At 34.7% G+C, this 13,109-nt stretch overlaps 2 protein-coding genes across 2 annotated transcripts; both read left to right on the forward strand.

Annotated features, from left to right (window-relative positions):
• Nucleotides 1-3,330: 3,330 nt before the first annotated feature.
• LOC118040268 (UDP-glycosyltransferase 87A1) lies at nucleotides 3,331-6,534 on the forward strand. Its single transcript, XM_035047162.2, has 2 exons — nucleotides 3,331-4,194; nucleotides 5,358-6,534. Exons 1-2 carry the CDS (start codon nucleotides 3,699-3,701, stop codon nucleotides 6,248-6,250), a joined length of 1,389 nt encoding a protein of 462 aa, XP_034903053.1. The 5' UTR covers nucleotides 3,331-3,698; the 3' UTR covers nucleotides 6,251-6,534.
• A 1,610-nt stretch (nucleotides 6,535-8,144) lies between these two features.
• On the forward strand, nucleotides 8,145-11,375 carry LOC118040267 (UDP-glycosyltransferase 87A1). The gene is made up of 2 exons (XM_035047161.2): nucleotides 8,145-8,719; nucleotides 10,278-11,375. Exons 1-2 carry the CDS (start codon nucleotides 8,224-8,226, stop codon nucleotides 11,174-11,176), a joined length of 1,395 nt encoding a protein of 464 aa, XP_034903052.1. The 5' UTR covers nucleotides 8,145-8,223; the 3' UTR covers nucleotides 11,177-11,375.
• The last annotated feature ends 1,734 nt before the right edge of the window (nucleotides 11,376-13,109 follow it).

Below are 13,109 nucleotides of genomic sequence, written 5' to 3' on the forward strand. Positions count from 1 at the left end.
CTTTCATACCATGGTTTGGTCCCCATCTGGCTTTTAGTGATGGACTTTTATCAATCCAGCAATCAAACAGTAAATTGATAGCGAATCAGCAGGCTGGCAGCGCAAATTGTAGTGGTCCTTCTCCGTGTTCGTTTTCATTAGTAATTCTCGTTTTAATGCTCGGGGTTTTCCCAACTATTATGGGACCTGTTTATGCCAGGAGTTGTTTTCTGGAGTGCTAGAAGGAGTTCAGCTCGGGAAATCTTCAACAGGAATCGAATATAAACTGCCCACGTAAAAAAGACAGGGCTGGCATCATCTTGCTGGCTGTCCTAATCCTTTGAACATTAGCACATGGAATGATGATATAATATATCAACCTTGCAGTGTAATCTTACCTCTATTTCCTCTCGCAGAGAATGTTATAATGCGAAAAAATAAAAATTTTAATTTTAATCGAGATTAAGACAGAAATATAGTTACGCCCAGTGATTTTTTTTTTTTTCCCTTTTTGCCCAGCAGTTTGAGTTTCTGATTCGCCCATGAAAATACTTGATTGTTGAGACCGAAAAATAAGCATGCACTTGTGAATAATTCAGAGATGCTGTAATTTTCTCATTATCCTAATTCTTTCCCATTAAAAAGGGAAGAAATCAGCTGTTGGGTTTCTCTAAAGTCCTGATAATTTGCCAGGAGATTTTCTTATTAATTCTTTAATCGTCTTTTGGTGTTTTTCCTTCAATTGTCTCTTTCAATGTAAGGTGGTCCTGCGATGCCAAGAGAAATGGCTACGGCAGTAACAGTAGCCATTGTCACTGGTTGGCTTGAACCTATACCTGGGCCCTAAATGAAAATCATGGATGACAAAGGAGTCCACAGTAGGGCTCTCAACAGTAGGGGTGTTCAAAAAAATCAAATAACCAAAAAAACCAAGAAAAACAGATGGAAAATTAACTGAGAAAAACCGAACCGATATGAAAAACCGATTAAACCGATTATTAAAACAAAAAATCTTTCCGGTTTGGTTCGGTTCCGGTTTCACCACCAAAACCGGTGAACCAAACCGGCTACCCATAAAAATAAAGCAGAAAGGCAAAACGACCTAGTATAAATACTAAATGGTACAATAAAGTGTAAACCTAAACCTAAATGATATTACAATTCACTTCTGCAGCCGCCACCCACACCAAACCAGCCTTCTTCCTTTCCCCTTTAATTTTCATCTTCCCTTTAATTTTCATCTTCCCTGCCTCTTACCCCTTGCATGTGTCTCTTGAGTGAATCTTGACTCTCTTCTCTAGCTGATCAACCAGTAAATAACCCACATCTTCGCATCCATCTAGTAGACTTGCAGTGGAAAAAGACCCGAACAAAACCCCTTTGCGTCTCTCTTCACCTACAACAGAAAGAGTCAAAGGTAATTTTTACTGTTTATCAATGTGTTCATTCTCGTGTGATTCACATAGCGTGCTAATCTTGATCTTTCATTTGATGACTTTAGTGCCACTTACGCAGGGAAGACTCTGACTATGCACTGGCACTAGCCTTGGGCATGTCATGATCTTCTTTGATTGAAGGAACGGGACAGAAGAGAACTAGAACCATATCCTTCACACATTCAGTCTGATCTTAGCCATGTGAATTAGTTTAACATTTATTTTAAAAGCTGAACTTGCTTTAAATTTTGAAGCTTAATTTAACCGAAACTGTAAGCCAATTTTAAAGCTTAGCCATGCTAAATCTTCCTAAACCGTAAGCCAATTTTAAATCAAAAACCAAAAAAACCCATGAGATTAGGTTTCCCGATTTTTTTCCTTAAAAAACCGAATTTAACCGAACCAGACCGGTTCGGTTTGAACTGGTTTTTCGGTCCGTTCGGTTCATTTTTTGCAACAATACTGTAATTCGGTTCGATTGGTTTTTTGAGTCTAAACCGAACCGAACCGAACTGTGAACACCGCTACTCAACAGTATCGGGATCGATCCCTTTTTTTTTTTTTTTTAATGAATTCTACCCTGTACAAAAAGTTTTACAGATTCTACCTTTAATTGTTGAGTAGTAAGAATCTAGGATTAAAAAATTTACTTTATATTTGATCTCATGTTTGAGTTTTATAGTTGTTAATATAATGACCACTAAAAATTTATATAGTTATTAACTTTAAAATCCGTAAAATTAGTCAGGGTGCATACAAGTTAGCCCAAACACCAACGTTAATCAAAAAAAAAAAAAAGGATTTTCACCCTTCTATTTAATTCCATTAAATCATATGACATGTGTAACAAATATGTGCATAAATTTATAAGATCGTCCCCTGTAAAATAGAATTATATATGTAAAAAAGTGAAAAAAAATGAGTTAAAAAGCGAGAATTTAGTTACAAATATTTCTCTTTATAAAAAATTTAATATTAGACTAGAAAAACAATAAGAAATTAGCATCTAATAAAATGTTATTATCAACAAAATTACGAATAGAAATTTATTCTTTTCATGATTAATTGTGATTTAATGGCATATTCTATTCCCAAATTATTGGGATTTAGAAGAAAAAAAAATGACCCAAATTAACAATTTAATCTACTGTATTCTAAATTAATACTTGTTAAATAAATTAAGGCCTAACATCAAGTTTGAACGTTAATACTAACGGCCAAGCTTTGACCCTTACGTCAAATTATTTATTGAGCAAATGTTGTAGTATTCCTAGGCGAATGAAGAGATAAATGAATTTTTATGAGAAAGTAATATAATTATTACATAAATAGGTTATGTGGCTCTGTTGATTTCGATTCAATATAAAAAATTAAAAACCTTTTCTATTAAGCTAAGAAATTATTGTGCTCGTGTAATATAATTAATTATTCATAAAATATTACAGTCATGGGCCATGACTGCCCGCAAATTGGCCCATCACTTGTCAGCCTCTTTACATCCTCGTCTTCAGTTTAGTCATTAGTGCCTCTTTGTGATTGAATTAATTTTTATCGAGTCAGGGGAGGAGGAGCTCTCTCCTGAGAGGCTTTACAAAGGGCAATTTCTCCTCAATATCGTCTTGGAAAGAAGAGATATTTTTCATTTTTTTCTTTTCATTTATTTTATGTTGAAGTTATGGTACCAAAGTTGAAATTAATGTATCGGTGTAGTAGGTTATCTTTCATTAATATTTATCTATTAATAATATTATTATCTTGATATTGTTTAGTCAGTTTTTATTTTTTTAGATTTGAAACTTATTTAAAATAAGGTACATAATTCTTTAAATAAAAGAGTTTATGTTAGTTATGTTTTTTAATTTTATTGTGATGAATTTTATTTATAAATAAAAACTAAGAGATAATAGTAACTTACAAAAAAACATTCAGCTCTTTGTTTTTTCTGCAAGTTTTTTGTATTTTGCTTTTTTAATTATCATGGAGATTCAGTTCTTTATATACCTATTATCAACTGTATATAGCCCCTTTCTTGCTAACATAAGCCTTAGATTTTCCTGAGAACCTGCAAAGCAAGTGAGCTGCAAAAGTTCATTCAATTTTTATCTAGTCAGGGGAGGAGGAGCTCTCTCTCTCCTGAGAACCTTTATAAAGGGCAATTTCTCCTCAATATCGTCTTGCAAAGAAGAAATATTTTTCAGTTTTTTTCTTTCCATTTAGTATATAGCTAGCCCCTTTCTTTCTTAGCTTCAAGGCTTCATATAATCTATTTCTTGCTTGCTCGAGATGGATCATCCAGGAAACCTTGAGCCAACCACCATTGGCCATGTTATGGCCTTATCATTTCCAGGTCGTGGCCATATAAATCCCATGATGAACCTTTGCAGGTCACTAGCTTCAAAAAGACCTGATATTCTTATAACATTTGTGGTCACTGAAGAGTGGCTGGGCTTGATAGGCTCGGAGCCGAAACCTGACAACATAAGCTTTGGCACCATTCCCAACGTGCTCACTTCTGAGAGAGCTCGAGCTGGGAAATTTCCTGCCTTCTTACAAGAAGTTTTGACCAAGATGGAAGCGCCGGTTGAGAGGCTCCTTGGTCAGCTTAAGCCACCAGTGAGCGCCATCGTAGCGGACACGTATTTGATGTGGGCTTTTGAGATGGCGAATCGCAACAATATTCCGGTGGCCTCGCTGTGGACCATGTCGGTGCCGGTATATTCCGTGTTTCAGCATTTCGATCTCCTTGTCCAAAATGGACATTTCCCAGTTGAGTTGAAAGGTATGTGAAGTAAATTCTGGTTTTGGTATTCTTGGGTGCCCTTTTTCTCTTCTTTTAAAAACCAATAGAGTTCCCCAATTACGTGTTTGAGCAAGACACCTCGCTCCGTACTTTAAGTTAATCATTTAAAATTGCTCCAGTACAAAATTGCTCCAATACATTGAACTTGATATGCCAGGAACTCCACCTTTTCACTGACCTAAAACGTGAGTCGGGGTCCTCTCATAAAAGTAGGTAATAATGCATGCATGCGCTACTTTATTCAAGATCTAGCTGCGAATCTCCAATTTAATAATCTCTGATTACATTTCTAACACGCATGTGACTTAGCGGAAAAGATATCTAAACAGTACTGCTTTAGAAGGAAGCCAGTATTCGTTACTGTTTATTTTTGTATTTTTAAAAAAATTATTTTTTATTTTATTTTTTTCTTTATTTTAAATTATTAATTTTTGATTTTTTAAAATTTTTTAATGTGTTAATATCAAAAATAATTTTTTAAAAATAAAATTTTTTTATTTTAATATATTTTCAAATATAAAATAATTGTTATTATACTCCAGATACCTCTCCAACTTCCCTTCACCGAAAAAAAACTGCATTTTTCTTTCTAGTTCTCAAGTTTAATACCTGAAATTCTTGAGAATGGACTAATTGCTGCGGCTGAGGAGCCTTAATATTAAAAGTAATTTTTAAAATTTTTAAAATATTATTTTAATATATTTTTAAATAAATTAAATATTTTTTAATTTTTAATATCAATATATTAAAATAATGATAAAAATTCCCTGTCGTGGAGTACATGTCATCGCTTATATCTGCCTAGACTTTGCACCTTGGAGAACAGATATTTCAAAACCATACCAGGCAAAATCCCTTATTTTACTCGCGTGTTTCCGCCATTCATTTCATTTTACTATTTTTAAAAATTTATTTAGCTACTACCTTGCGTTATTCAAATTTTGTTTAATTATTTTACTCGCGTGTTTCCGTGACCAACGTTATTGCTTAATCTTCATTTAATTAATTAGTTAATTCCGCGCACACTTCGAGGGGTTTCGGTCCTGACCAATAAATCTATCACTCAAGCTAGTAATTAGCACACCCACAGTGTATATTAATGCCTAATTAAGTAATTCTTGCCTGCCCTTGGCATTTCACAGAAAGAGGAGAGGAACTAGTGGAATATATACCAGGGATTTCTTCAACGCGTGTCGTGGACCTTCCAACGTGTGTGAATGGGCATGGACGAGATATCTTGCATCGAGGATTCGAAGCCATTGCAAGTGTGTCCAAGGCACAGTTTCTTCTATTCTGCTCAGTCTACGAGCTTGAATCTCAGGCGATCGATGCTTTAAAAGCAAGCATGTCATTACCTATCTACCACATTGGTCCTACCATACCTTACTTCAAACTAGAGCAAGAAGAGATTGTTACAGGTCCAGGTGAGACGACTAACTATTTCCGGTGGCTCGACATGCAACCGAGAGGATCTGTCTTGTATGTTTCTCAGGGCAGTACCCATTCAGCTCCGAGTGCCCAATTGGATGAGATTGCTGCTGGCTTGCGCGATAGTGGCGTTAGGTACTTGTGGGTGGCGAGGGCAGAAGCTTCTCTGTACAAAGAGGGTTGTGGTGGCATGGGTTTGGTAGTGCCATGGTGTGACCAATTAAGAGTATTGTGTCATCCTTCTCTCGGGGGGTTCTGGTCACATTGTGGATGGGGTTCTACCTCAGAAGCTGCTTTTGCTGGTGTTCCATTGCTTACCTTCCCTTTATACTGGGATCAAGCCCCGAATAGTAAGATAATTGTTGATGATTGGAAGATTGGTTGGAGAGTGAAGAGTGGATTGGACGTGGACAAGTTGATAAAAAGAGATGAAATTGCAGGGCTCGTAAAAAGGTTTATGGATTCGGAAAGCGATGAGGTGAAAGGAATGAGGAGAAGAGCGAGAGAAATTAGTGAGATTTGTCGACGAGCCATTCGGAAAGGTGGATCATCTGATACCAGTATCGATGCCTTTATTGATGACATCGTGCAACACCACAAGAATTAAGCTGATAACTGATCAATGATATTTCTGCTATTGTCAATGTTCTTTCCTTGATTCCCCAGCTTTTGTACTCAGTGCTATTGTATCTGACGTTTCGTGATTACAATAAAAACTTGATCTTTCCATTAGAAAAACAAGCAGATCACTGAGATTTCTCCGAGTCCTAAGGCTACTTGAAGCTTGTAAGTTATAATATCTGGTTTGCAAGGAGTTTCAGGAGAACGCAAATATTTTTTTTGTTGTGACTAAACTAGTATCAGTTCTTCCCTTCATGATTGTGTCAATAAGCTGGAGCGGTGTAATTTTTTTTTTTTTTGAGAAATCATCCTTGAAATATTCAAGGGTGTTGATTAAGGCCTATGATCACCAATCAATAAAAATCGTTCTGGTTAAAGAACCATTTGTTCTCAAATTAATGGCCTTTTGATCTCCACAGAATTATGAAGGAGACGGGCCTAAAATTTAACAGTTTTCGAGATCAGTCATCATGCAGGGGACAAAACTCGGCATTCGACCAGCCTAGCATCTCCAATGCAAAAAGCCAAATTAAAAAAGCTAAATTGATAAAATAACTTTTTGAATAGTAGAAATATTTTTTTTTTATTATGTGCATTTCAATAGTAAAAAAACTATTTAAAAAATTCATTTATATTTTAATAGATTTCATGTTAAATTCATTTTTATATAATTATGTAACTAATTTAGATATTTATATATAATATAATTATGATGTTATTAATTATATAATTAATATTAGTAATTTATAAAAATAATATAAAATTTAATGAAATAATATGAAAGTTAAAAGATATAATTTAAAATTAAACTTAAAATTTATTTATATGAATATTTTAATTTTCAGTTTTATATGTTATTGTTAAAATTTAATTTTTTAAAAGTAAAATTCAAATTCATGCTTTGAAAAAATAACCGCCACCATTTAAAATTTAAAATTTTGAAAAAAATGACCGCCACCATTTTTAATTTTAAAATTTCAAATTGTATTTTCAAGAAGACAAAAATATAATTGACCTCAAATTAAAACAGACAATCAAAAATAAATTTTAAATATGCAACTCTATCTTTTTATCAATATCAACTACCATTATTAATTTCTCTCAATTTTATCAAAGATAACAATATAAATAAAAATTGTCTTCCTTAACCCATATTAAAAACATAAAATAATAAAGAAATAAAACTCATCACAAATATTAAATTAACAACAAAAGTTCTAAAAAATCAAGAGATATTAAAACGAAAATAGAAAAGCTTTTAAACAAGCATACCTTTTAATTTCAGCTAATTAACACAACCGATGTTAATAATTAATCGGAGAATAATCGATTCTTGTTTTTTAAAATTTGAGAGAAGGGTGAGGCACAATACAAAAATTTAAAACTACAAGTTTTTTCTTCATGTATTTATAGACAAAATTTTCTATGTTAAAAAAAAAAAAAAAGCGTTGTTGGCCAACGGCTATAAAAATAGCCGTTGGCCATTTTGGCCATTTCTACATCTTAACAAAGCAAAAAGCCATTTTGGTTATTGCTTTGCTTCTGTCGTTGGAATGTTGAAAGTAAAGAAATAAAAGGCATAGTACAAATGCCTCTTCATTTGGCAGCTTCGTTGGAGCTGCCCTTAGGGTGCCAAGTATCAATACAAGCGTCAGATCTAGCAAACCTAATGCAGAGGAAATGGTTGGGACCACTTTCGGCCGACGCCAAACAATTATGATTATATTTATTTTTTAAAATGGATTAAAATAATATATATTTTTATTTTTTTAAAATTATTTGTAATATTAATATATTAAAGTTATTTAAAAATATAAAAATTAATTTTAAATAAAATATATTTAAAAATATTATTCCAAAAGCAGCCCCGCACCTTTCCCCGTCCATCATTATATGAAGAAGAAATAAAATCCAACATCAATTACCTCCGCAATTACAAGCACCAACCACAGCCCAAAGATGGGTACCCTCAGAACGGAACCAACCACCACCCTTCACGTGGTGGCGATGCCATATCCCGGAAGAGGCCACGTAAATCCCATGATGAATCTTTGCGAACTCATGTCTTCCAGAAAACCAGACATCGTCTTCACCTTTGTTGTAACAGAGGAATGGTATGACCTCATCCACTCAGATGCGAAGAAGCCAGCCAACATCCACTTTGCCACTATCCCCAACTGCATACCGTCTGAGGTAGGCCGTGCCAAAGACTTCCTGGGATTCTTGGCGGCTGTTGCCACAAAAATGGAAGCTCCTTTTGAGCAGCTCCTTGATCGGCTTGAGCTGCCGGTGGATGTTATTATAGCTGATACTTACCTGGACTGGGTGGTGCATGTTGGGAATCGGAGGAATATTCCTGTTGCTTCTCTTTGGACCATGTCAGCCTATGTTTTTTCACTGTCCCGTCATGTCGAGCTACTCGAGCAAAATGGCCATTTTCCGGTCGAGCTATCGGGTATGTAAGAGAGAAGCTTTTGACTCCTTTTCTCTTTTGCTTTTCTTTTTATTAAGTCTTAAAATTTCTCAATAAAATCTTTCATTCTTATTAAATCAAGAATTTTATACATTTAAAATGTACCATCTCAGTTTTTTTTTTTTTTTTAAATTGATGTTATTTTATAGGACATTTAATGTTATTTATAAAAAAAAATTCAATGAAAGCTCACAATAGAAAAAATGCTTAAGAAATTGATGCAAATATTTGTTTGGATAAAATTCATGCTAAGTTAAATGCCTTTGCCTTCATTGCTTTCAGGAATATCTATGCTTATTTAGTGCTTGAATATAAATAAATTATTTTTTAAAGTGTTATATATATTACAGTCTCAATTGACAAAAGACAATTTACTCCAGTGTTGTCTCGATATTTGACCAAAATCAATTTTTTTCACAAACACGTTGCTGATGCTTTCGGGAATATCGAGATAGAATCACACGCATGGTACCTTGTTGTCTTTCACTGCCCACCAGCCGATGTCTGCATTTTGGTTAGAACGAAAAAGAAAAAAGTCATTAGACTGCAGAAGGGCCAAATTTAAGGTCGTCTTTTCACGTTGCGCACAGGAATACTGGCTGCCATAAAGGACTAATGATAAGTTAGGCCTGAGGGTTTTAACCATAGTTTTAAAACCCGGCCCGGCCCGGCGGGTCGACCCGGGACCCGGCCGACCCGGGCATGGGACCGGTCCGGGTGAAGGCCAAAACCCGTTTGGGAATTGGCCCGGCCAGACCCGGTCGACCCGGTGGGTCGACCCGGGACCCGGTTGACCCGGCAAGACCCGGTCAACATCTAGCCCCAAACCCGTTGACTTTTTTTTTTTTTTGTTTTTTTTTTTGCTAAAACGACGTCGTTTTGATTTTTTTAAAAAAAAATTAAAATTTTTTTTTGACCGAGCCGACCCGGTGACCCGGCCGAGACCCGGTGACCCGGTCAAAACCCGGAACCCGGGCCTTGGACCGGGTCGACCATCGGGCCGGGTCTTAAAACTATGGTTTTAACTGCTGTAGCCTCTTGTTTTGTCCATTGCAGCAAAGATGCCTTTGCTCTCTGTCAAGTCTTTTGACACGCTTCCAGCTGAGCCTTCCTCAAATATGATAGCTCCTTCATTTCGTAAAATATTCATAATTTGAGATGCATTAGGTAGCTTCCATACATTAATATTGCTTTGCATCATTCCTAGCTTTATCAGGAATGCTATTTAGTGTGATAAAAATTGTTTTTTTAAATATTATTTTATTTAAAAAATATAATTATGCTGCAATGTTAAACAAGATACTAGGCTGCAAGCAGTAATGTACATGGCAAAATTCATAAAAACGAAATAGCAAAGTTATAAACAATACACGGAATTACGTGGTCTGCGTCTCTGGTTCTTGTTGTTGAGCATGTCATCTTATTCTGATCTGACAGTTTGGAAATAATATTGCTGCAGAAAGAAAGTCTAAGGTTATAATATCCACAAAATTCATCATTGCATATTCACTTCATTTGCAAATCTTCTTGTGTTTTTCAGAACGAGGTGAAGAACGTGTGGACTACATTCCTGGAATTCCTCCAACGCGTTTAGTTGATTTTCCAAATATATTTCATGGACATGGTGGACAAATCTTGCCCCGAACTCGAGAGGCTGTTTCACTGGTGTCGAAAGCTCAGTATCTTCTGTTCACTTCTTTCTACGATCTTGAAGCCCAAGTAATCAGCGCTTTAAAACCCAAGTTTCCTTTTCCTGTATACCCTATTGGCCCTAGCATACCCTATTTCAAAATCAAAGACCACTCTTCAGTTCTTGGCAGTAATAATCACAATGTGCCTGGCTACATTGAATGGCTAAATTCCCAACCTGAAGGCTCCGTGCTATATGTTTCAATGGGAAGTTTCCTTTCAGTATCAAGTTCTCAATTGGATGAAATTGTTGCCGGGGTTCATAATAGCGGTGTTCGATTCTTGTGGGTGTCCCGAGGGGAAACAACTCCTTTTAAAGATGGTGGTGGTGATATGGGGCTAGTTGTGCCATGGTGCGACCAATTAAGGGTGTTGTGCCATTCTGCTGTCGGAGGTTTTTGGACACATTGCGGGTGGAATTCCTCTCTTGAAGCTGTTTTTGCTGGAGTTCCAATGCTTACTTATCCTTTATTTTGGGATCAAATTACAGACAGCAAATTAATTGTGGAAGACTGGCAGATAGGATGGAGAGTGAAGAGGGAGGAGGGTAGTGAAATCTTGGTGACACGAGAAGAAATTTCAAAGATTGTGAAAAGTTTTATGGATGCAGAGAACATTGAGGTGAAAGCAATGCGGAAGAGAGCTAAAGAACTTCAAGAGACTTGCCGTGGAGCTATTGCGAAGGGTGGATCATCTGACACTAATATTGAATCTTTCATAAGGGATATTTCACAAGGCCAGGCCAAGTGAGCTGGTTGATTATGAATTGAAGTAGTCTTCAATCTTCATCCTTGAATAATGCATTACATTTCTAGCTAATTCGAGGCCTACGACCATGCATTTTTGGAAATGAATGTGAAATGCATTTTTGAAAATGGATGTGAATTTGTAGCTTTCTAAACGAAATTTGCATAATAACAGTCTTTGAGTAGACTCTTCTACTTATTTATCTTGGCTCCACTGTGACTGAATCTACATGTTTTTCTGATATATTTTTATATAAAAAGATTATAAGTATAAATCAAAAGATTTATAGAAGAATCTAATTAAATAAATTAATAATTACCCGTGTAAATAAATAAATAAAATTATTAATGATAACTAAAAATAAAAATAAAAATATTTAAATATAAATTAGATTAAAATATTTGATTTCACAACATAAAATTTTTATTCAGTTATTGAATTTGTTTGTTAAAATCAAATTTTTATTCAATCAAACTATAATAAAAATAGATATACATATAAAATCTATTAAATAAAATAAAACAAAAAAAAATATAATGCAAGACTGACATATTACAAAATATTATTTAAAAATAAATATTATTTAATTTATTTTTAAAAGTTCATCCATTTAAAGACATATTAAAATCATAGAGGGATAATGATCAAAACATAAATAAAAAGATTTTAAGAAAAATATATTAAAAAAGATATCAATTAAAATACAAACCAAAATTAGGATTGAAAAAGAAGAAGCAATGATAGTTTAGGTGCTGCAAGTGCATTAAAAAAAGAAGAGAGGAAAAACAAGCTACTTAGTTAGATCCTTGATTGAGTTTAATTAGTTAGAAATGATAAAAAACATATACAATGATAGTAAACATATAAAATTTTTATATATAAAAAAGACTATGATAACTTGAGAAAAACCCCTTGAAAGTATGAAATTAGATAAAAATTGAATAAAAATAAATCAGTCCAAATCAACTCGAGTTAGCGTAATAAACATGTAATTTGAGTAATAAAAGGCAAGCCAACTCGGGTTATCCCGCAAAACCCATGGCTTATGTCATGAAACTGAAATTATCTAATAATTGTTTTTTGAAGAAAACCATAAAGCCAACCTTTTTTTTTTTTTAAAAAAAAAACTAATATAAAAATGATGAAACCAAAAAAAAAAAAATAGGATAAGAAAAAAGATGTCAACTTGCATTAACTTTTCAAACCCGTGACCTGGGTTATTAGATCAAAAAAATCATCAATAAAAATAGGGGTGTTCACGGTTTGGTTCGGTTTAGACTAAAAAAACCAACTGAACCACATTACATTAATTTTGTGAAATATTAACTGTACCGGACCGAAAACCGATTCAAACCGAATCGGTCCGCTACGGTTAAATCCAGTTTTCTTAGAAAAAAACTAGGAAACCTTAACCCGAACCTTGACCCGCCAACCCAAAACTCCACCTAGTCGTTTGGCTCGCTCATCCAAACCTTAGCAACCAAATTTGAATCCATCATCGAAATCTACAAGAAAGACTTGGAAGGATTTGGATCTGGCTTGAAAAATGAATCCGCCATTATCCGCGGTGTCACTTCACACGCCATCCATGATCTCTTCGCTTCCTTCGAGGCCATCGTTGTCGTCGCTCAGAAGTATATTAAAGGGTGATGGGCTCGTTTGGGGAAACCTGGTTGGATTTTCACCTATGAACATGAACACGTACCATTGAGGTTACTTGAACCAGAAGCACAATTCAAATATTTGCGACCCCTAAAGCCAAGAAAACATCTAAACCAAACCTCTCTCTATATACATATCTGATACATCCACTATCAAGTTGAACCAAGTAGAGGAGGCCAAAGCTTTGCTTGTTAAATGCTTAAATGTAGATGACAATGCAGAAATTGGGAAAGTGCAGAAGCTGTGAAAGGAAGATTGTTAATTAATTGAGAGG

Source organism: Populus alba, chromosome 1 (assembly GCF_005239225.2).
Source record: "Populus alba chromosome 1, ASM523922v2, whole genome shotgun sequence".
Classification (NCBI taxonomy): Eukaryota; Viridiplantae; Streptophyta; class Magnoliopsida; order Malpighiales; family Salicaceae; genus Populus; species Populus alba.

Bases quoted from the DNA above. Each gene is read 5' to 3' on its own strand.
- LOC118040268 (XM_035047162.2), top strand. From the start codon at position 3,699: ATGGATCATCCAGGAAACCTTGAGCCAACCACCATTGGCCATGTTATG. The intron at 4,195-5,357 runs GTATGTGAAGTA...GGCATTTCACAG, and splicing joins TTTCCCAGTTGAGTTGAAAG to AAAGAGGAGAGGAACTAGTG.
- LOC118040267 (XM_035047161.2), top strand. From the start codon at position 8,224: ATGGGTACCCTCAGAACGGAACCAACCACCACCCTTCACGTGGTGGCG. The intron at 8,720-10,277 runs GTATGTAAGAGA...TGTGTTTTTCAG, and splicing joins TTTTCCGGTCGAGCTATCGG to AACGAGGTGAAGAACGTGTG.